Source organism: Perognathus longimembris, chromosome 1 (genome assembly GCF_023159225.1).
Source record: "Perognathus longimembris pacificus isolate PPM17 chromosome 1, ASM2315922v1, whole genome shotgun sequence".
Taxonomy (NCBI): domain Eukaryota; kingdom Metazoa; phylum Chordata; class Mammalia; order Rodentia; family Heteromyidae; genus Perognathus; species Perognathus longimembris.
In genome coordinates, this window is record NC_063161.1 from 129227924 (window position 1) to 129251119 (window position 23196).

The following is a 23196-nucleotide window of genomic DNA, read 5'->3' on the forward strand; positions in this document are numbered from 1 at the left end:
CAACCCAGGCAGGAAAATCCATGAGATTCTCATCTCTAATTAACCACCAAAATAAAGCTGGAAATGGATGGAGCTGGGTCAAGTGGTAGAGAACCAACCTTGAGCATAAAAGCTAAGGGATAGTGCCTAGGCCCCAAATTCAAACCCAGTAACTACACACACACACACACACACACACACACACACACGCACGCACACACACACACACACACACACACACACACACAGCCAAGTTAACAACAACAAAAAAAGAAAAAGTTAGGTACTGGTTGCTCACATCTGTAATTCTAGCTACTCAGGAGGCTGAGATCTGAGGATCTCAGTTCAAAGCCAGCTCAATCTGGTCAGGAAAGTCCATGAAACTCTCATCGAGAAAACTGGAAGTGGGGCTGTGGTTCAAAGTGGTAGAGCACTAGCTTTGAGCAAAAGAACTCAGGGACAGCTCCCAGGCCCTGAGCTCAAGCCCCACAACACACACACACACACACACACACACACACACACACACACACACACACACGAAAAATTATACTTCCTGCCCACCTTTTAAAACCTGAAATGAGAAAGAAGTATCTCTCTGGATTTAAAATACTCTTTGTCTAGGTTCCTTTCATTCCTGGGGTCATTCTGAGGTGTCTCCTTCTCCTCCCTCTCTGAAGCAAGGGGATGATAGACTGGCCTTTCCTGTGCAGGGTAGGGCAACTTGCATGTCCCAGGCTTCCCTTCTCCCTTGCCACTCACCTGTGACTCATAAACTAGTACCGGATGTTGGAGAGAGGAGGTAACATGTTGAAGGAGGCTGGTTGCCCAAATATGACTTAAAAGGTTAGGAACTGAAGTGAAGGTAATCTGTTGTATGAGAACCTGGCAGAGGACCCAAAGAGGTGGAGAGGAGGTGGCCAATAGTACAGCAAGAAAGAAGTATCATTTGAGTTCAGCAACTTGAACTAGAGAGGGGTAGGTGAGAACGGGGGGGGGGGGGTTATTGGAGGGTTCCTCCTCCAAAGGAAGCATTTATTTAAAACCATAGGAAGAAATCCAGGATGTCTAACTCTTTCTGAAGAACTTTGTCTCCTGACCTGGTCTCCAAAAGCAGTTAACTCAGTTAACTAGAACCGAAGCAAAAACCTACATAAAATCAGGTGCCAGTGACTCAAACCTGCACCTATTATCCCAGCTATTCAGGAGGCTAGGATTGGAGGAGCCCAGTTTGAAGACAGTCTGGGCAGTAAAGTCCCTGAGATTTTTATTGCCAATTAATCACATGCACACACACGTGCACACACACATACACATGCCAGAAGTGAAAACTGTAGGTCAATTGGTAGAGCACCAGCCTAGAGTGAAAAAGCTAAAAGACAGTGTCCAGATCCTGAGCTCATGCTCTAGTAGCAGCATGAAAAAACGAAACAAGCCTACACAAGGACCAGTGCATACTGATGTGTATATGCGGGCACACACATCAGATCCCATCTAGATCCACCTGCAATTAAAGTCAGACACCACCAAGGAGACAGTTAAGACCTCTTACCAGCCTGTCTACCAAACTGCAGCTGCATCCTGAGTACTCTGGTACCCAGTGGGCTGGGACTTAAATGGCCAGACAAGGGTTATCTTGGGCTTCAGTAAGGAGCCAAGGCAGAGTCATCTTGGACATGAGCTTTCTTCTGCACTTATTTCCCAGATAAGAGAAAAGCAGGTTAGAGCTATCATTTGAAGGACTTAAAGCCTGGACTTTCAATCCTCACCCCTGCAGGTGCAGAGTACAGGAAGAGATAGTGGGGATTTTGAGTTTCTGGAATGTCGGTCCCCTTTTAGACTTCAGTCCAAGAGGAAGTAATCTGCCTAAGACCACAATAGGGAAGTCCCAGGCCCACAGCCCACCCTCTGCAGGGGAACTTGGGCCTACGCCACTCTTAGAGCCACTAGTAGCTCTGCCTGGGTGGGGGGGGACGGACAGATTCCATCCTTTCTCACACATCACAGCTAGGCTTGTAAAAGAGCTTGCTGCCCTGGGGATGAAACAGGTGTTTGAAACTGGCTAAAAATCTGTAGCCTTCCCCAGGGCCTATAAGAGGTTGTGCAGAAGGAATGAAAGGAGAGGCAGAGGAAGAGCCAAGGAATACTGTGGACCATGAATTACAGGGTGCCTTAGGGATGAGATTACATTTCTTTTTTTTTTTTTTGGCCAGTCCTGGGCCTTGGACTCAGGGCCTGAGCACTGTCCCTGGCTTCTTCCTGCTCAAGGCTAGCACTCTGCCACTTGAGCCACAGCGCCGCTTCTGGCCTTTTTCTGTATATGTGGTGCTGGGGAATCGAGCCTAGGGCCTCGTGTATCCGAGGCAGGCACTCTTGCCACTAGGCTATATCCCCAGCCCGAGATTACATTTCTTATACCCAAGATAAAGCCTGGGACACTGCTTGCACATAAATGAACACAGCACAGAGATACAGAACTCAGATCACTCTACCAATCAATTTATTCCCTATGCTCCTTTCAACCTTGGGCTCAATTTTACCATGATGGTGGGGGGAGAAAGAGTTCCATGAAGACCAACAAATTTTGAGATACGAAACCAGAATTCCGCCACAATTCCTTCGGAGTTGATATGGCTCTATGACCAAGTTCCCCGTTATGAAGCCCTTAAAAGCATCACCTCATATGTAATAGACAATAAATGCCACTGCTTTTTTGTGGTGTAGAGAATAAGCCCAAGGCTCTCATCCTTTTAGGCTAGGAAAGTAATATACCACTGAACTAGTCTCAACGCTGGATGTTTTGTTTTTTCTTTGTGCTGGCCCTGGGGCTTACACTCAAGAGCCTTGACTTCTGCTTGGCTTTTCACCTTAAGCCTGGCACTCTTATCACTTGAGCCATAACTGCACTTCTAGCTTTTTGCTGGTTAATTGGAGATAAGAGTTCTGTCTGCTTCCCAATTGAGACTTTCACATCTAAGCCTCCTGTCTAGCTAGGATTAGAGGCTTGAGCCACCATCCCCTAAGTCCCACATTTTTTTTGTTTTTGTGATGGTACTAAGGCTTGAACTCAGGGCTTAGATACTGTCCCTTAGCTTTTTTGCTCAAGGCCAGTGCTCTGCCATTTGAGCCACAGCTCCACTCCCAGCTTTTGGGTCACTAATTGGAGAAAAGCATCGCAAAGACTTCTCTGCCCATGTTGGCTTCAGAAATCCTCAGATCTCAGCTTCCTGAGGAGCTAGGATTACAGGCATGCAGAACCGGCGCCCAGCTCAATCTTAGTTTGTTGGGATAGCATCTTACTATGTGTCCTCCTGCTTGTGAAGCACTACAACTACAGGTATGTGCCACCATGCATAGGTTAACAATGACTTCTTATTTCTCAGGCTCTTTCACTCTCTCCAATCTACCTGCACTAGGCAGAGTTGTCAAATCTAGTTCCCGTTTCTCTGATGCCTTCTGATGCCACCTCTTGGCCTCTGCCTGCCCTCCTGTTCCTTCTATACCTAAAGCCCCATACTAGATGCCATGAAGAACACTGAGAAATCCGTCTGCTGCTCCATGGAGTTTATGCGTGGGACACCAGGTGAAAACCATACATCAAGGGAAGACAAACCAGGTACATGGGCAGAATTAGGTAATTTAATTTTAAGTCAGGAATCAAGACAATAGACAGGTTTCACACTGCAGTGCCTGCCCAGTGAACTCAATAGGAGTAATTGCTCTCACAGTTCACAGGAGGGAATGATCACCTCAGGCTGGGGGCCAGGGCATGGCCTAGGAGGGGCACTATTTGAGCTGAGTCTAGAAAAACAGCTAGGATTATAAGAGACAGAGGAGCAGGGAGTGGCTGCCAGAAAGGGGGTGTGGACCACAGCCAGACATAGCATCCCCTCCTCCCTAGAGGCCCTGGGAGCAGGACTTGGGTCTTGGTTACCTCTACAACCCCACTGCAAAGGGGTGGGGCAGTTGGTGAAATGAATGGGCAGCTAGCTGCTCAGAGCTGGTGGGACTTGGACCTGAGACCCCTAGACCCCCTTGACTCCTATACCCACCCAGCCCTTTCTGTCCTGTCCTTTTCCACTGTTCCCACAGAGGAAGCAGTGCCAACACAGGAGGGAACTGTGCTACTTCAGTGTGGTCTCCACTGCTGAGCCTTGACCCTCAGGAAGAGCCACACCTCCTCTAGGTCCAGCTAAAGGCCTGAAGCTACAGTGAAGGGCACGTTGAGACAGGCACATGTCCTGCCCAGGAAAAGTAGACACAGCCTCCACCCCAGGTATACATCCTATATTGCCCAACTGGTCCTGGAAGGAGCCTAAGCAGGTAATAAGAAATGGAGTGATGCTAGCTACTCAGGAGGCTGCGATCTAAGGATCACCGTTTGAAGCCAGCCCAGGCAAGAAAGTCTGACACTCTTACCAACAATAAGTAGAAGTGGCACTGTGGCTCAAAGTGGTAGAGCCTTGAGTGAAAAAGCTGACAGAGCCCAGGCCCTGAGTTCAAGTCCCATGAGGACAAAATAGAGTGAAAAGATCTCAGGCCAGAGATGACAAGGTGATGTCTCCTGGCTCAGTTTCCTATAAGCTGGCTCCTACTCCTCTTCTGGGAGTTCAGGAAGTCAGGTCTAGGAAGTCTCCACAACACAGCACAGCCCCTGCCCTAGTCCAGGGCCAAGGCTCTCTTTGGGAACAATTCAGTATGTTAAGGTCAACAGGCCCTCCAAGGAGGGTCCATATGTGATGAGGTGACTTCCCCCAAAATCTTGTTGCTCCAGGGCTCCAAAGTCCTGCTGGGATCACACAGTCCACCTCTCACTTCGGGCCTCCACTGACTGAACCAGGCCTTCACCCAACACAGCAAAGTCCTCCAGGATGGCTTCCATGTTGGGTACTGTCATTAGCTGCCCGCCTTGTGACACCACCATGCACCCCTTGGTGCTGGAAACCTGCAGGGATCAGAAGGTATGTGGATTGAGGTGAGGTGACACAAGGTACATCCTGAGACATAGGGAGGGGGGAGTAGAGGTGGGAGTGGAGTATAATACACTTGACTCAGTGTTCATCATGAAGCAAACTACACAGGCAGGGGACAATGTACACATGCTCAGAAACACACAGCTGTCACCAGCCAGCACACCTTGAAAGGCTGGGGCTGGAAGCTGGCAGGTCTCCAGAGGACCCCGATCACCTGTCCACCATGCTGGTCATAGAAGAAAAGGGCCAGATCCCCGAAGGCCGCCTAGAAAGAGACAGAACAAAAACAAGATTTACACGGGCTGGGAATATGGCCTAGTGGTAAAGTGCTCTCCTTGTATACCTGAAGCCCTGGGTTCAATTCCTCAGCACCACATATATAGAGGGGGGAAAAAGCCGGAAGTGGCGCTGTGGCTCAAGAGCTAGAATGCTAGCCTTGAGCAAAAAGAAGCCAGGGACAGTGCTCAGGCCCTGCATCCAAGCCCCATGACTGGCAACAAAAACAAAACAAATTTTACAAAAAGATTTACAGGTGGGGCCCTAAGCACTTCCTCCATAGCCCCAGCTCTGCCTGGAAGTCCCTTTGCTGGGTCAGCCAGCCATTTAGGACCTACCCTGAGCTGGGCCAGATAGAGCTGAGGAGGATCATAGCCCAGCACAGGCATCATGGATGACGGCCCTGGCTCATCGAGGAGGCCCCGGCAGAAGGAGGCAGCTGGACAGTCCACAGCCTGGCGATGCCGGGGTAGGTGCCGGGGAGACAGGTGGATGAGAACATCATACATGTCCAAGGGTGGCCGGAACACTGTCTAAGTAAGGAAGGGGGAGGGAGAGGTCAGTGGTGCCTCCTGTTACTTTCCTACATGCCCACCTGGCTTCCCTCCTTTCCCTGTATCTGACCATCCATTACAAGGCTGCATGCCCATGTGAAGGCCAAGGACACTGAGACCCACAGAGAGAAGCAACTGGTGCCAGCTTGAGCCCTGTACCCCACCCCCCCCCACAAACTCTACCACTTCCAGGCACCACAGAAGCTTTTGATGTCTTCTCTGTAATGTCTCACCAGACAAGAGTGCTGGGCACCACGTGAGGACCCCCTCCAGCTCTGGACTTTCAGGGCTTAGAGAATTCCCAGAGCCCCAGAGTCACAGCTGGTCAGCAGCTTACCCTGATGTCCCCAGGCCCCCGGGGATCTGTCAGCTGCTTCTCTAGGACAGGCAGGGCCTTGGCTGCTACGACAACAAGTTGCTGAAGGATCTGAGTGGTATAGAAATATCAGACCAGAGAGACCATCGGCTCAGGATGGGGCTTACTATTTGGGGGGGATGGAGGGAGAGGGAGGCAGGGTAGAAAAATCAAATCTGGGCACTGATATGGAGTTGAACCTGGGCCGAGGGTCCATCCTGTGTCCACACAGAGCCTTTTCGGTCCTGGGGAGTAATGATGACCATGACTGGTAATCGGGCCCGAGCTGCCAGGAAGCTCCTGCGTATTTCCACCTGTTCCTCGGCTAGAGACAAGAGTGGGTGCTAGGTCAGCCTACCTATCCCAAGATACTTTCCACCATTCCAAGTGTTCCCATTGTGTGATGTGTGGCTGATCACCACAGGGATTTTCCAATACCCCTTCCCCAAAGGGCAAAAGGGATGAAATGGACACCACAGTTGCCTTAGTGGGGTGGAGTGCTAATCTCCCAGCCACAGCCCAGAAGCAGAATTTTCCACTGCTTGGCACCCCTAGTCTACTTTCTGGGCCTGCACAAGCTCAGGCCTGCTCCCAGGCCCCTCCTGCCCTGGGGTCCCAACACACCTGGGGAATTAGGAACCTAATACTCTGCTCTTTGCTGGGACTCAGAGCTCCTCAGATTACAACTGGAAATCACTCTTCCAACCCCCAAGAAGTATGTGCACCCAGTCTATACTTCCTTGCTCCCCTAAGACCTCTCACCTAATGTTCAAGAGTCTTCCCCCACCCCTCTCTGTTCTCCACAGCCTGCCTCCCCTGATAGACTGCTTACCCACTGGAGTTTATTCTGTCTCTAACCACACAAGGACAAAACTCACTACAGCCAGGCTGAACCTGGGCCTTTTCCTCTTGACAGTCTCTACCGGGCTTCACTGGAATGGGGGAGAACAGAGAAAACCTAACATCTGCCCCACTGTGCAGTTCATAAAGGGGAGCTCCAGTCAGTGATCCTACCACTTACCTGTGAGCTCATTGTTGAGGTTGACAATGAGAGGGTTGTTCTTCCAATCAAAAGTAGACACCAAGGAAAGGAACCGAAGGAAGCCAACCTGGGGGGAACTAAGTAGAAGGAGCCCGAGTTTGAGGTACAGCCATCACTCCCTTAGACTTTCTCCCACAATCTAGGGAGCCCGCAACCTGGGGGAAGCTGAGTAAAGAAGGAGGAGTCCACGGCGCAGCCACCAACCTCAAGCTTCTATTACATTGTAGGGAGCTCAGATCCCTTAGAGTGGATAATAGGAAGGTGCTTGCAACCCCTTCTATCTGCCTGTGTGTGTATGTGCGTGTGCGCACACGTGCACGTGCATGCATGCTGGTACTAGGGCTTGAACACAGGGCCTGGGCAGTATCACTTAGCTTCTTCACTCAAGGCTAGGCTACTTGAGCCAGAGCTCTACTTCTGGCTTTTTGGTGTTTCACTGAGAATTAAAAGTCTGACTTTCTTGCCCAGGCTGGCTTCAAACTGTGATCCTGAGGCACCTGGTCCTGCTATCATTTCTTTGGCCACCCTCTCCAATTTGGACTACAGGTAAAACATGAAGGATAAAAATGGGCCCACAGAGAACTTCTTGGCTAGAGGAAAAGTGGGGAGACTCACCTGGGAGGGGTGAAGGGTTCAGGGTGCAGGAAGAGGGAGGCAGCCACCAAATCCAAGCTCTCATCAGTGAGTTCCTCTCCCAGAAGCTGCGCGCGCACCCAGCGCTTCGCCAGACGAGCTACACTTGAGAAGGCCGGGTGCTGCTGCTGGAGTCTGAGGGAAGAAGAGGAGGCAGCGAGATCCAGGGCTTGCAGAGCCTAGGGACAGCCCCATTGCCAGTCTGTATTCACCTTTTACCCAACCCTGGCCTCCAGGTTAATGCATCACACACACAATCTCATCTTCTAACAAATGCTCCAGGAAGCCAATAGCAATTCCCTTCCTACAGATGAGAAAATAAGACCCAGAGGGGAAATCTTGCCCAAAGGAACACCGCCAGGTGGCCAGGCTGGGCTTCTAGAATTTAGACCCCTGTGATGCCACCTGGCCTCCTGGATGGGCAGCCAGGAGAGAAGAAAGGGAGCCAAAGGCCTATAGACAGGAAGAGTCTGTGCAGGAGCCTTACCCATGCAGGGCACTGGTGAGCAGGGGTAACAGCCTGGTGTCTCTCTCAAGGTGGAGAGAAGCGGGAGTGTCCCTCAGTGAAATCATCCCCTCAGGGCTCCGCACCTCCTTCAGGATCTGAGGTTCCCGCTGATAGGCCACGCGAATCCGGAACACAAACCCATCCTGTTGGAAGAGGGGATGGGGATGGGGAAGTGAATGTCAGCCTGGGGTCCTGGGGGTATCCTCTTGTACACCTGACATCCCAGTTAAGATTTCCTTGACCATCCCTGACCTTGAGGACATCGGTGTGTGTGGCAGTGGCCCGACACTGCAGGCTATGCTGCTGTGTCAGCAGTTCTGCCAGGCGAAGCTGGAAGGCGGCTCGGACCCGCCGCACGGCCTCAGCATCCTGTGGCCACTGACCACTGCCCTCCAGGTGACAAACCACTAAGGGAGAAGAAGGAGAGGTTTCATACTACAGCCTAGAGGGACAACTGCCCGGCCCTCTGCCTCTTAAGAGCCCTCTTACCAGTCATGGGCTCCACATAGGCAGGGCAGGGCTTATCAAGTCGGGGCAATAGTGAGGCCCGCTCCCGGAGAAGCTCATGGAAGGAGAAGGCTGGACGGACTGGGGCTGGTGGAAATACCTGCCAGCCAGAGAAGCAGGGGTGAGGAGGGTTGGGAGGGATGCCCAGTCAGAGGGAGGAATACTGGGGACTGGACTCAGGTAGAAGGTTGCTGAGCAAAATGGGTTCTCTGTCTCATTAGGGCACCATACCTCTGTATAGCGCAGTACTGGGTGAGCTCCCTGAACGGCAGATACAGTCAGTGGGAGACCCTCCAGCCCCCACAGCAAGCGGCTGAGCTCATCATAGCAGCGCACCACCACCGTCAGAGCCTCCTCACCTGTGCTGGAGGTCTGAGGGAAGAGAAGATGATCAGGAGACTGAATGCTATAAAACCCCAGCACCAACCAGGCACCAGTGGCTCATGCCTATAATCCTAGATACTTAGAAGGCTAAGATCAGAGGATTGTAGTTCAAAGCCAGCCTGGGCAAGAAAGTCCATGAGACTTTTGTTTGTTTGCTTTTTTGCCAATTCTGGGGCTTGAACTCAGGGCCTAGGCACAGTCCCTGAGCTTCTTTTTTCTTTCTTTCTGTTTTTTTTTTTTTTTGCCAGTCCTGGGGCTTGGACTCAGGGCCTGAGCACTGTCCCTGGCTTCTTTTTGCTCAAGGCTAGCACTCCACCACTTGAGCCATGGCACACTTCCAGATTTTTCTGTTTATGTGGTGCTGAGGAATCGAATCCAGGGCTTCGTGCTTGCTAGGGAAGCCACATTTCCCGCTGTGGGACTCTTATCTCCAATTAACCAACAGAAAGCTGGAAGTGGCACTGTGGCTCAAGTGGTAGGGCATTAGCCTTGAGCTGAAGAGCTCAGGGAGGGATAGTACCTAGGCCCAGAACTCAAATCCCACAGCCAACAAAAACAAAGGGGGAAAACAAAAAAACAAAAAACAGCACCATCTAGGATTCGGCTATAGTTCAAGCTGCAGCAGAGCTACATCACCACCTGCTGGACATCCCAGGAAATGCAGCTCGACTAGGAGAAAGGGCTCACCCCAATCTATAACACAGGTTATTCTAGCATCACTAGCTTTGGCTCTGAGACCCTTACCTCTTTCAGATCTTGAATCAGTGCATCCAGGAAGCCCCCAACATAGTGGACACAGGTACCTGGAATGTCAGCATGGCTGAGGGAGGGACACAAACACAGTGCATTAAAGGAATCTACCCCAACATGAGGTGAACTACTCACTCTAGCCTCCTGGATTAGACCCTCAGAATAAGACCAGGGAGACCTCCAGGCATGAATGCTAATACTCACAGTGCTAAGAGATGGGTAACCACCTGGTGAGGAATAAGGCGCTTCTGAGACAGAGAGGCTGCCTCCCAGACCACAGCTTCCCTAATGGCTCCATCTTGGAAACGCCGGAGTTCTGAACGGGATCCCCAGAACTGGCGGAAATCAGCAGCCTGAGGACAGGTAAGGGGTGTTTGGAGTGATCAAGAACAAAGGACAAGTACACACTGCCTTACATATGAAACTGCAACCCCTTTGTACATCACTTTGACAATAAAGAAATAAATAAATTTTTAAAAAGAACAAAGGACAGGGCTGGGGATGTAACATTGCTGCATGTACCAAGACCTTCAGTTCAAACCCAGCACCATAAACTTTTTTTTTTAAGGGGGTGGGGGTGGGCTGGGAATGTGGCTTAGCAGCAGAGTGCTTGCTTGCCTACCATGCATGAAGCCCTGGGTTCGATTCCTCAGCACCACATAAACAGAAAAATCTGGAAGTGGCGCTGTGGCTCAAGTGGTAGAGTGCTAGCCTTGAGAGAAAAAAAAAAAAAGGCAGGGACAGTGCTCAGGCTGAGTTTAAGCCCCAGGACTGGCAAAAAAAAATAAAGAAAGAAAAAGGACTGTCTGAGAACCTTTTATAGCAAGCTTCAAGCAAACAAACAACATGAGCACAGCCCACCTACTCCTTCCAAAGTACATGCTGGGCACCTCACCTCAGGCTGGTCAGCTTCTGGGCCCAGCTCAAGGACACTGGTTAGAGCCTCAGGCCGGAGGAGTAATCCCAGGGTCAGAGTCCCAGAGTCTTTGTGCTTTGGTGGATCTTGGCTGATGTCCCACTGAAGAAAATAAAAAGGCTGAGCTCAACCCAAGAATTACTCCAGACTGGTCTGAAAATAAACTTTACAACTGGTTTAAGATATTAGGCTAAAAAGATAGCGTGCCATTTGTGTCCTTTGGGACCCTGGATCCAACCTGACTCAGTTCCACTACTGGCTCACCTCTGGAACAGGGAGCCGAGAGTGAGCCAGCAGATGTAACCGGGAGCCTAGACCCTGCTCCAGGAGAGTGGTTAATGGGCCCAATGCAGCTGAGACATAGTCCCCACCATTGTCTTGCAGCTCTGGCCAGAGCTTTAGTCGGTGACATGCTGCCTGCAAGCGGCTCAGTGGACGAAGACTAGAGGGGTAGAGAAAGATAAAGAAGGGTATTAGAGTCTACAGACTCCTCATATCACCTACTCCATGGAAGATCTGAACACCTGCCTGAGGAAATTTTGCCTTATTGTCTCAGAGAGACAGGACCCACCCATAAACCCTTCCACCCTTAAACTCACTGCAGGATGTGGTCAAAAGCCCGGATCATAGGCTTGGGAGTCATCAACAGGAACTGGAATCCATCATCAGCTTTGCTGTCCAGCAATGCCATAGATAGCCGTGCCTCATGCTGCACCTGGACCACAAAGTAGGAGAGACCACCATTGTACACTTAGCTAACCCAACGACTCAGACTAGGAATGTGCCTCATCTTTTTTATTTACTTATTTTTTTGGTGGTGGTCCTGGGGCTTGAACTCAGGGCCTGAGTGCTATTCCTGAGCTCCTTTTGCCCAAGACTAGTGCTCTATCACTTCAAACACAGCTCCACTTCCAGCTTTTCTAGTAATTTATAGGAAGTAAGAGTCTCATGGAATTCCTGCCCAGGCTAGCTTTGAAGCACGATCCTCAAACCTCAGCTTCCTGAGTAGCTAGGATTACAGTTGTGACTACTAGCACCTAGCTCTGATCTTACTTTCTTTTCTTTTTTTTTTTTTTTTTTTCCCAGTCCTGGGGCTTGGACTCAGGGCCTGAGCACTGTCCCTGGCTTCTTTTTGCTCAAAGCTAGCACTCTACCACTTGAGCCACAGCACTACTTCTAGCTTTTTCTATCTATGTGGTGCTGAGGAATCAAATCCAGGGCTTCATGTATGCAAGGCAAGCACTCTCCCACTAGGCCATATTCCCAGCTTCTGATCTTACTTCTTTAGAGAGCATTTTCTGGAGGTTTGGGTAAATGACAGAAGGGACTAGACTAAACTGGGACATTGGGGTATACAGGAATAGAGTCCATTGGGCCTATTGGTACCTGGTGGTAAGTGGAGGCAGTGACATCAGCACAAAGGTTGAGACGACCTGATGAATCCAGGAAGACAACTGGGAAGGCCTGGTTGAAGTCAGCCAGAGCTGGCTGGGGAAGGGGGGATACAGGGGGAGGATAGAGAAAAGGCAGTCAGGGTTGGGCTTTATCTTCAGGCCTCCTGGCACAGAACTGCCCTTCTCCAACTTACCAAGGAGGGATCTGAGCTGAAACATAAGCTGATCCCATTCACCGTCAGATCTGTAGTGGCTGAAATGAACCAGAAAAAGTGGGTGAGTCAGAAGGTGTCCCACCCCAGGGATTCAACTCAAAAGACTCCCCACACCCCCTCAGCCTAGGTGTCTCCAGGATTCCATTCGCTCAGCCCAATGGCGAGGAACTGAAGGATCCCTAACAGAATGAGACGATTCCTGAGATAAGAGAAACTCGGGCTTGCCCAGTCTATCTCACCCAGAAATTGCAGGACACTTCTCAGGACCTGGTAGCCGCTCATGGTGGCATGGATCTTGCGTGTGGACACAAGGAACGCAACCAGCATGGAGATAATGAACCCATTAAACCCACCAAGGCCCTGAAAGAGAGAGGGGCAGGGGCAGAGCTCAGAGCCAGTCCATCACACAAGGAGGCAGGAAGGCTAGGTCACCCCCAACTCACCTTGTCCAGCTCCCGCTGCCGCAGCCAGACCTTCAGAAGTGCCACACCATCCTTCAGCCCCTGGGCAAAGCCTAGCACATCTGACAGCAGCTGTGCATGGGACTCGAGAGCTGTGTCCTGCAGAATCCATGTGTTGTAGTGGGGAGTAGGAGGCTCTGGGCTATCTGTAGGAGGAACAGAGAAGCCATGAGAAAAGAAGCCTCCACCATACTCCATCCCTCTAGCACACTTGGGACGCCAGTGCCTGCTCACCACCCTCTGGAGGACTCTGTCCTTGAAACCAGGCCGAGCGCACATTGTTCTTGTTTGGCAGCAAGCGACATGGGCGGAAGAAGTCCAGAGGAGGGCATACGTAGAGACGTACAGTGACCAGATGTTCATCCTTGCCTAGGTGGAGACATTCAGTGCTTAGGCCTTGTGGCTTATAGAATTGAAGGAGTCCCTCATACTACCCCTCTCTCATAGTTGAGGGCCCTATGTCTTCCCACCTCAGAATTTGAGGTCCTAATCTTTCCCCTCAAACTTGGCCCTTTAGTTTCTAGTTTTTCCCTAGACCTTGTGCCTCCCCTCCTAAATTTGTCACCCACACCAGTCCCTTAAGGTAGGAATGAATCTCACCATGTGGCCGCAACAGAAGCAAGGGTTTCAGGTGGCAGCCATTGGCACAGGAGAAGCGAACGCTGCCAAAGAGGGGGTCTTGGGCCAGGTGGTAAGCCAAGTGGGCTAGGTAAAGGGCACGCTTGCGGAAATAGCGTTGATTCAGGCCATCCTTGTCCTGTAAGATTTCCTGGGGCAAGTAAGGGGAGACAGGACAAGGTGCATGAGTGCTTATGAAGGTTGGGGGTTAAGAGGAAAGAAAGTGATTGTCCTGGGGCTGCTTTTGACTATGGAGTGTCTACTCAAGCAACATCTCACTTAATTCTCACACAAGGAACACAAACTTCCAAAAGAACAACTCACCCAGGGACCCAGCTAGGCTGCTCTTATCATGGGCTCCTTAATCCCCCAAGCCCTAAACCTTACCCTGGGCATGGTCAGTGCCATATCCACATTGATGTTTGGTCGTATACAAGTGCCCAGAAGGTAGCTGCCCACAACACTGACTTGGGTTGGAGGCAGGAAGCAGAAAGAACCCTTCACATGATAAGGCACTTGGTGGAGCGGGACCCGAACCTCAGCTGGAAGCCACGACTGATCCATAAGCTGCAGAGACAGACAGTGACACATATTCATTCCATTGCTGGAATTCCTCACACTGGCCTCTTGACGTCTAACAGATGTCTTAACAAACTAACACGTTTAAAAATGAATTGCTGGGGCTGGGGATATAGCCTAGTGGCAAGAGTGCCTGCCTCGGATACACGAGGCCCTAGGTTCGATTCCCCAGCACCACATATACAGAAAACGGCCAGAAGCGGCGCTGTGGCTCAAGCGGCAGAGTGCTAGCCTTGAGCGGGAAGAAGCCAGGGACAGTGCTCAGGCCCTGAGTCCAAGGCCCAGGACTGGCCAAAAAAAAAAAAATGCAGCGCTAGAGAGACAGTGGCAGAAAGATCATCAGTTCCAGACCAGCCTGGGCTATATAATAAGCCTCTTTCTCAACAAACAAACAAGCCCTAGTGGAAGGAACTAGTTTAATTGCTCAAGTGATTATCCTGAACTGTCTATGCTGTCTGCTCCTTTGTAGTGAATTTTTATACAGCTTATACTTTGATGAGGTTGCTGAGCTAAAGGAAGATTGATCACCACTCTGGTAGGAAGCTGGAAGACAGCCCTAAATTCTTGCACTCTGATGATGCTGCCACCATTGATATATTTCCTGGCAAACCTAAGTGTGCTGATAGTTTCTCTGACAAATTTCCTGTGGTTCATTTTGCTGTTCAGGATGAGAGTTGCTGTGGTTGTTGTTGTGGGCAAGAAGGTTGCAGGAGCTGGGAAAGTCACCAATTCTGCCTAGAAAGCTGAGTATTATCCCTAATACACACCCCAGCATTCATCAGTGAAAGAATCACCTCAAAATCTGTCCCTCGGTGGCTCACCTACAATTCTAGCTACTCAAGAGGCTGAAATCTGAAGATCCCAGTTTAAAGCCACTCAGAATAGGAAAGTCCATGAGATCCTCATCTCCAATTAACCACCAAAAAGCTGGAAGTAGAGCTGTGGCCCAAGTAGTAGAGCACCAGCCTTGAGTGAAAAAGCTAAGTGAGAGCCTGAGGCTCTGAGTTCAAGCCCTGCTATCCCAGTTTAAAAGATTGGTTAAGGGCTGGGAATGTGGCTTAGTAGTAGAGGGGTTCAATTCCTCAATACCACATAAACAGAAAAGGCTGGAAGTGGCACTCTGACTCAAGTGGTAGAGTGTTATCCTTGAGCAGAAGGAAGCCAAGGACAGTGCTCAGGCCCTAAGCTCAAAGCCCCAAAACTAAAAAAAAAAAAGGATGGTTAAAGCTGGACATCAGTGATTCATGCCTGTACTCTGAGTTATTCAGGTGGCTGAGATCAGAGAATTGAAATGCGAAGCCAGACCAGGCAGAAGACTCAGAAAGATTCCATTATTCCATCTTCAGTTAATCAGCAAAATGTCATACAAGAGGTATGGTGAAGTGGTAGAGTGCCAGCTATGGGTAAGCAAGCCAAGTGAGAGCAAAGCCCTGAGTTCTACTCTAGTAACACATGTGTGCATGTGTGTGTGCACACATGTATACATATACACATACACACAACTGGATAATAATAATATACTATAAAATTCTCAAGAGAGAAGAATGTTTTGTGGGCCATTATTGTTTCTTCTGTTTATGTGATACTGAGGAATTGAACTCAGGGCCTCATGCACGTTAGGCAAGCACTCTACCACAAAGCTACATTTGAGCTCCTTTCTGGTGTTTTCACTCAGTCCACTGCTATTGGTGCCCAGAGGGCCTGTTCTTATCTTCTAGCTTCGGCCTCAAAGTGCTAGTATTGGGGCTGGGGATATGGCCTAGTGGCAACAGTGCTTGCCTCATATACATGAGGCCCTGGGTTAGATTCCCCAGCACCACATATACAGAAAATGGCCAGAAGTGGCGCTGTGGCTCAAGTGGCAGAGTGCTAGCCTTGAGCAAGAAAAAGCCAGGGACAGTGCTCAGGCCCTGAGTCCAAGCCCCAGGACTGGCCAAAAAAAAAAAAAAAAAGAATGAAACTATCAAAGTGCTAGTATTACAGTTGTGAACCATCATAACAGTGCAATCCGTACTTTTTATTTTATCGAAATATGACCAAAAATCCGTCATAGAATTTTGCAAATCAGGGGCTTGGAATGTGGCTTAGTGATAGAGTGCTTGCCTAGTATGCATGAAGCCCTGGGTTCCATTCCTCAGTACCACATAAATAGGAAAAACCAGAAGTAGTGCTCTGGCTCAAGTGGTAGAGTGCTCATCTTTTTTTTTTTTTTGGCCAGTCCTGGGCCTTGAACTCAGGGCCTGAGCACTGTCCCTGGCTTCCTTTTTGCTCAAGGCTAGCACTCTGCCACTTGAGCCACAGCGCCACTTCTGGCCATTTTCTGTATATGTAGTGCTGGGGAATCGAACCCAGGGCCTCATGTATACGAGGCAAGCTCTCTCGCCACTAGGCCATATCCCCAGCCCTAGAGTTTTCATCTTGAGCAAAAGAAGCTTGAGGACAGTGCCCAGGACTTGAGTTCAAGCCCCAGGACTGGCAGAAAAATAAAAAAATTATGAGAATCACTAAAGCAAAGTTCAGGGATGGGACTAACATCTTGGTAGTAGAGCACTTGCCTGGCATGAAAGTTTAATCTTCATTAAAAAAAATAATAATAAAGAAGAAAAAAATCGAAAGCAAACTACTTCCCTTTCTATCCAAATGTAAGATACCACCAATTTTCAGTACATAGCAAATATCTAACTAGCCCCTGATTTCTCCTTTATCCCTTTCGATCTACATACCACCTATGTGAAATATTTCAAGCTGTATAAGTGAACTTTTAAAAGGTACTCTCAATCACTGCTGTGCAAAACCAAACACCCACCACTGGCTTTCCACCTCCTAGAGCAACAGCAAGAGTCCTCTTCTTCTTCTGTTAGTGCTGGTGTCATACTCAAGAAGTTGCATATGGGGGCTGGGAATATGGCCTAGTGTTAAAGTGCTTGCCTCATATACATGAAGCCCTGGGTTCTATTCCTCAGCACCACATATATAGAAAAAGCCAGAAGTGGCACTGTAGTTCAAGTGGTAGAGTGCTAGCCTTGAGCAAAAAGAAGCCAGGGACAGTGCTCAGGCCCTGAGTTCAAACCCCAGGACTGTCAAAAAACAAAACAAGAAGTTGCATATTTAAGCCAGTTCTCTACCACAGACCACTTCTAGACCCCTAAGTCCTTACGTTGGTGTACAAGGCCCAGTATAATATATCACTTCTTCCTATTACCTTTCTGAATTCCCTTCTATCATTACGTCATTTATTCCAAGGACAATAACATCTTTCCAAGGAGAATTCCCATTTTTTTGAGATTCAGTACTGATTGCTTCCCTTTCCTGGAAAGTTCTTCCTCCTCTAGATAGTGTATGGCTGACAAAATCCCTTCAAATTTTTAGACAAATGTCACTTTAGTAGGGCTTACTTTGGTCACTCTATCAAAACTTTAAACCATGGCTGGGGATGTGGCTTAATGGTAGAACGCTTGCCTAACATTCACGAAGCCCTGGATTCAACTCCTCAGTAGTACATAAATAGAAAAAGCCAGAAGTGGCGCTGTGGCTCAAGAGTTACAGTGCTAGCCTTGAGCAAAAGAAGCTTAGGGACAGTGCCCAGGCCCTAAGTTCATGCCCCAGGACTGATGGAGTGGGGGTTGGGAGGGAACAACAATAAAAAACAAACTTCAAACTATTTAAATCCCCTAATACTCAAAAAATCCCCTTGCATTATTATCCTATGTTTTCCTTTTTTTCTATAGCAGCTGCTGCCTTCTAAAACTATCATACAGTTTATCTGTCATGCTTATTATCTGCTGTTCATAAGTCTACATTAGTGCATAGGCTATTTCATTTACAAAAGTATCCTATGAACACTAAGTGCTTGTTGAGTGATGAATGAACACATGAATGACCACAGTCTTAGCTGCTTCTTACACTGAGAATGAGCTTTCTAATACCCCAGCCCTCCAAGAGAATAGTGGTAAAGCTCCTGAGATACACCATGCTTCTCAAGGCCTTGTTTATCAGTTCCCCAAGCCACCTGTTTTACCTCTGCTTCAGGAGTTCGGGGAACTTTCTTGATCCGCTGGTTGACCTCCTTTAGGAAGGCATCAATTCGGTCCTTCTTCTTTTCTGACAGTCTAACTTCTTTGAGTAGTTCCTCCACCTGTAAGAGAGGTCAAGGAAGAATCTATTAGCCTTAAAGTTACAAGCAAACCTCTCTAACCTTAGCTTTAGCCATCCAATACCTGTAAACGAAGCAAGCTAGAATGGAACAGGATCTCAGTCTCCCGAAGGCGATTCAGCTCCTCATTGGTAGGTTCCTTGTACAGTTCTGCCCGGCTTAGCTTCGGTGGCTGCAGGAGGAGGCTTTCTGTTGGAGATCCAGCTCTTGCACGCTTTCCTGAGGATGCCTTCTTCTTCGCTTTGCCTAGGTTTTCCAGACTTGTTTCCATTGCCTGTCACCAGAGAAGGAGAAGACAATGTGAGATCACAGGTATTTGGCATTTGCTGTCTAAAGTGCCACTGTGACACAGGTTGTAGATAAAGGGTTCATGTGTTCCTATCTCTCCTTTGAGCTCCTTTGGGTGAGAATCACATTGGTAAAGTCCAAAAGCATTCAATGGAGTAATCTGACAGCACAAGCAAGGAACTCCATTTGGAATTGGTACCGTTGTAAGTTTTCTGGACATTTCCCCCCACGCAATGGATAAGCCCCTCGTATGTCTTTAGGTACCACAAATCCAGAAGTTACCTCCTCTACTGACCCAGACTTGGGAGTCCTCACATGCCTTCTCCATTCTTGCTCGGTCCAAACCCTGGCAGTCCCATCGCCTCTAGCAATATGTGGCTTTTCCAGTGCCCTACGCTGGAAGAATCGCGGCCACGACCACCCTTGTCAGACCCTCACCGTCTGTCAGGATCCGCTATCTAGTGCTCTGCAGCTGAGGGAGGGCGCTCCGCCTCCCAGTTCGCTCAACCCACCTCTTGCTCCCCAGCCGCCCTGCGCGGCTGCTCCCCGGCAGGGGCCGGCCCCATCACGCCGGTCCAGGCCGGCGTCCCGCACGTTCAGATTGAAGCCGCGTCCGCCCAGCGTGTCTCCCCACGTGTGCGGAAATGCCGAACTCCGGTGGAGTGGACCGAAGTTTCCCCAGAACTCCACCCACCTTACTGCTATTGGGTTTTTGCCCACCAGGTCGCTCGCCATTGGTCAGTTATTCTCCAAGACCGCCCACTCAGGGCGGGATCAAGCGGAGGTTCTACAATTTACGGCCTTTTTTTTTTTTTTGCGACGCTAGACCGGAAGTCTGTGGGTAGTTTAGCAGACACTTCCTCTTCCTCATTTTGCTCCCTTGGGGCCAAATGGGAAAGGCCGAGCTTTCTGCTTCTGGGTTGTTTATGCTAAGTGAATCCTCTCCTTCTCATCTTGTCATTTCTACTTCCAAAATAAACTTTGAATTTATTCATTATTCCATTTGTTCTACCTTCTTAAAAATAATATATAGGGCTAGGAATGTGGCTTAGTGATTGCCTAGCATGCATGAAGCCCTGGATTCTTCAGCACCACATATACAGAAAAATCCAGAAGGGGCGCTGTGGTAGAGTGCTAGCCTTGAGCCAAAAGAAGCCAAGGGCCCTGAGTTCAAGCCCCACGACTAGCAAAAAACAACAACAAATAACCCAACAAACAAAACAAAAACTAAATACATTGGCACTTAGCTATCACAATTGAGGATTGCTGAACATAAGTAGCTTGTGCCTGTAGTCCGAACTATTCAGGCGGCTGAGATCTGCGGAATGAGTCCAGCCCAGGCAGGAAAATCTATGATAGTCTTACCTCTAATCACCAAAAAGCCAGAAATAGCACAAGTGGTATTACCTGTTTTGTTCAGCCTTGAACAAAACCGCTTAAGGGACAGCATCTAGGCCCTGGATTCAAGCCCCAGTTCAGAAAATAAAGGCCTGGGCTGGGAATATGGCCTAGTGGCAAGAGTGCTTGCCTCCTACACATGAAGCTCTCCGTTCGATTTCCCAGCACCACATATATGGAAAACGGCCAGAAGGGGCGCTGTGGCTCAGGTGGCAGAGTGCTAGCCTTGAGCGGGAAGAAGCCAGGGATGGTGCTCAGGCCCTGAGTCCAAGGCCCAGGACTGGCCAAAAGAAAAAATAAATAAATAAAAATAAATAAAGGCCTGCTGAATGCTGATGGCTCACAGGTGTAATCCTAGCTACTCAGGATGCTGAGCTCTGAGGATTACAGTCCAAAACCAGCCTGGGTAGGAAAGAGAGACTCTTTATCTCCAACTAATCACCAGAAAAAAAAAAAAAAAGAAGAAGTGGAAGTGGCACTGTGGCACTGTGGCTCAAAGTGGTAGAGCACTGATCTTGAAAAAAAAGAGCTCAGAGACAGTACCCAAGCCCTGAGTTCAAGCCCCACAACCAACCAAAAAATAAATACGTTAAGGCCTATCTTTTATGTAAGCACACTTTAGAAAATGCATGAAATTTATTTGTTTTTGCCAGTCCTGGGCCTTGGACTCAGGGTCTGAGCACTGGCTTCTTTTTGCTCAAGGCTAGCACTCTGCCACTTGAGCCACAGCGCCACTTCTGGCCATTTTCTATATATGTGGTGCTGGGAAATCGAACGGAGAGCTTCATGTGTAGGAGGCAAGCACTCTTGCCACTAGGCCATATTCCCAGCCCCCCAAATGCATGAAATTTAATCTCACCCAATATCTCCTTCCTCTTGAGTGCCAGGTAGGCCTAAGCCACATAGTAAGACCTAGTTAAATAAATGCATAAATAAAAATATCTCAAGCCAGGTGCTGGTGGCTCATGCCTATAATCCTAGCTACTCAGAAAGCTGAGATCTGAGGATCATGGCCAGCCCAGAGAGGAAAGTCCATGAGACATTTTTTTTTTCTTGTCAGTCTGTAACTCTGGGCCTGGGCACTGTCTCTGAGCTCTTCAGCTCAACGCTAGTGCTCTACCCCTTAAGCCATAGCACCACTTCTGGTTTTCTGGTGGTTAATCGGAGATAAGAGTCTCACAGACTTTCCTGCCTAGGCTGGCTTTGAATCACAATCCTCACATCTCAGCCTTCTAAGTAGCTAGGATTACAGATGTGAGCCACCCTGCACACAGACATACACACACACAGCAGCAGCAGCAGCAGCAGCAGCAGCAGCAGCAGCAGCAGAGAAAGGTTTAAAGACAGATAAATTTTAGAGAAATCTAATATTGATGTACTGTGGCTCAAGAGGTAGATTGCAAGCCTTGATCAAAAAGAAGCCAGGGACAGTGCTCAGGCCTGAGTTCAAGCCCCAGGACTGGCAAAAAAAAAAAAAAAGAAAGAAAGAAAAAGAGAGAGGGGAAGGGAGGGAGGGAAGGAGGGAGGGAGGGAGAGAGGGAGGAAGGAAGGAAGGAAGGAAGGAAAGAAGGAAGGAAGGAAGGAAGGAAGGAAGGAAGGAAGGAAGGAAGGAAGGAAGGAAGGAAGGAAGGAAGGAAGGAAATCGGTTGACCATAATGTGTAGACTTATTTCAGGTCTTTCCATTCTAGTCTGCTGATTTACAGGCCTTTTTTATGCCAGCACTGAAGGATTGATTCCTGCCTCATTCCCACAGTCAAGCAAGACAACAAGCTTGATCTCATGCCTGTCTGCAGGCAGGTTATTCCAATCTGGGCCTGGCCAAGGACATCACCCTCGGCCCCTAAGAGACCATAACCCATTTTGTTTTCTACTTCCTTGTTAAGCCCTATATATGCGACCCCAAAATCCAGTCCCCAGGCACAATCTTCAATCCCGTGGGAAGGTTGGTTTGTGCCCATTGCTGTTCATCAATAAACACTCCTCGTCTGTTGATGATGGAGCCTGGCCTATTCCTTTTCTGTTCTCCATTTCTCCAACAAGTACCACACTGTTTCCAGTGTTGTAGCAAGTTTTAAAATTGAGAAATGTGAGTCCTCCAACTCTGTTATCCCTCCCCCAAGATTATTTGAACTATTTGAGTCCTTTGCTTTTCCACACAAATTTGAGGATCATCCATCTTATCAAACTCTATAAAAAAAATCCAGATGAGATTTTGATAGGAAGTTAATTAAATGTATAGATAAACTTGAGAAGTATAGTAGTCTTAGCAATATTTAGACTTTATTACTATTGGTATAATCTCCCCATTTATTTAGATCTTTAATTTCCTAACAATTTCTTATAGCCAGGGACAGTGCTCAGGCCCTGAGTCCCAAGCCCCAGGACTGGCAAAAAAAAAAAAAAATGAGAGGCTGGAAATGTGGCTTAGTGGTAGAATGCTTGCCTAGCATGCAAGAAGCCCTGGGTTCAATTCCTCAGCACCACATACACAGAAATAGCCAAAAGTGGCACTCTGGCCCAGGGACAGTGCCAAGGCCCAGAATTCAAGCCTCATTACAGACAAAAAATTAAATTAAAAAAAAGAGGGTTGGGGATTTAGTTCAGTGGAAGAGTACTTAAGGCCCTGAGTTTGGTCCTCAGCTCTGAAAAAAAAAAAAAAAAAAAAAACAAGGAGGAGGTGAAAGAAATGATATCCACACACAAATAAAGATGTTGGATTTCGGGCTGGGAATATGGCCTAGTGGCAAGAGTGCTTGGCTCGTATACATGAAGCCCTGGGTTCAATTCCCCAGCACCACATACACAGAAAACGTCCAGAAGTGGCGCTGTGGCTCAAGTGGCAGAGTGCTAGCCATGAGCAAAAAAAAGAAGCCAGGGGCAGTGCTCAGGCCCTGAGTCCAAGCCCCAGGACTGGAAAAAAATAAATAAATAAAAGAGAAAAAATAAAAAAAGATGTTGGGGGGCTGGGGATATGGCCTAGTGGCAAGAGTGCCTGCCTCATATACATGAGGCCCTGGGTTCGATTCCCCAGCACCACATATACAGAAAATGGCCAGAAGTGGCGCTGTGGCTCAAGTGGCAGAGTAAAAAGAAGCCAGGGACAGTGCTCAGGCCCTGAGTCCAAGCCCCAGGACTGGCCAAAAAAAAAAAAAAGATGTTGGATTTCTACCTGACACCATGTACAAAAATTAAGTCAAGGGCTGGGAATGTGG

At 48.7% G+C, this 23196-nt stretch overlaps 1 protein-coding gene across 1 annotated transcript; it reads right to left on the reverse strand.

Annotated features, from left to right (window-relative positions):
- Window positions 1-4417: 4417 nt before the first annotated feature.
- On the reverse strand, window positions 4418-19220 carry Nol6 (nucleolar protein 6). The gene is made up of 26 exons (XM_048363584.1): window positions 19098-19220; window positions 18362-18571; window positions 18163-18279; window positions 13953-14132; window positions 13548-13716; window positions 13182-13316; window positions 12930-13093; window positions 12726-12846; window positions 12466-12524; window positions 12264-12365; window positions 11477-11592; window positions 11142-11319; window positions 10857-10979; window positions 10166-10314; window positions 9956-10031; window positions 9059-9199; window positions 8810-8927; window positions 8573-8727; window positions 8300-8463; window positions 7795-7947; window positions 7159-7256; window positions 6338-6462; window positions 6120-6209; window positions 5567-5761; window positions 5116-5217; window positions 4418-4924 (listed from the first exon to the last, which is right to left on the reverse strand). The coding sequence occupies exons 1-26, from the start codon at window positions 19149-19151 to the stop codon at window positions 4775-4777; spliced, it is 3444 nt and encodes a 1147-aa protein (XP_048219541.1). The 5' UTR covers window positions 19152-19220; the 3' UTR covers window positions 4418-4774.
- Between the last annotated feature and the right edge of the window lie 3976 nt (window positions 19221-23196).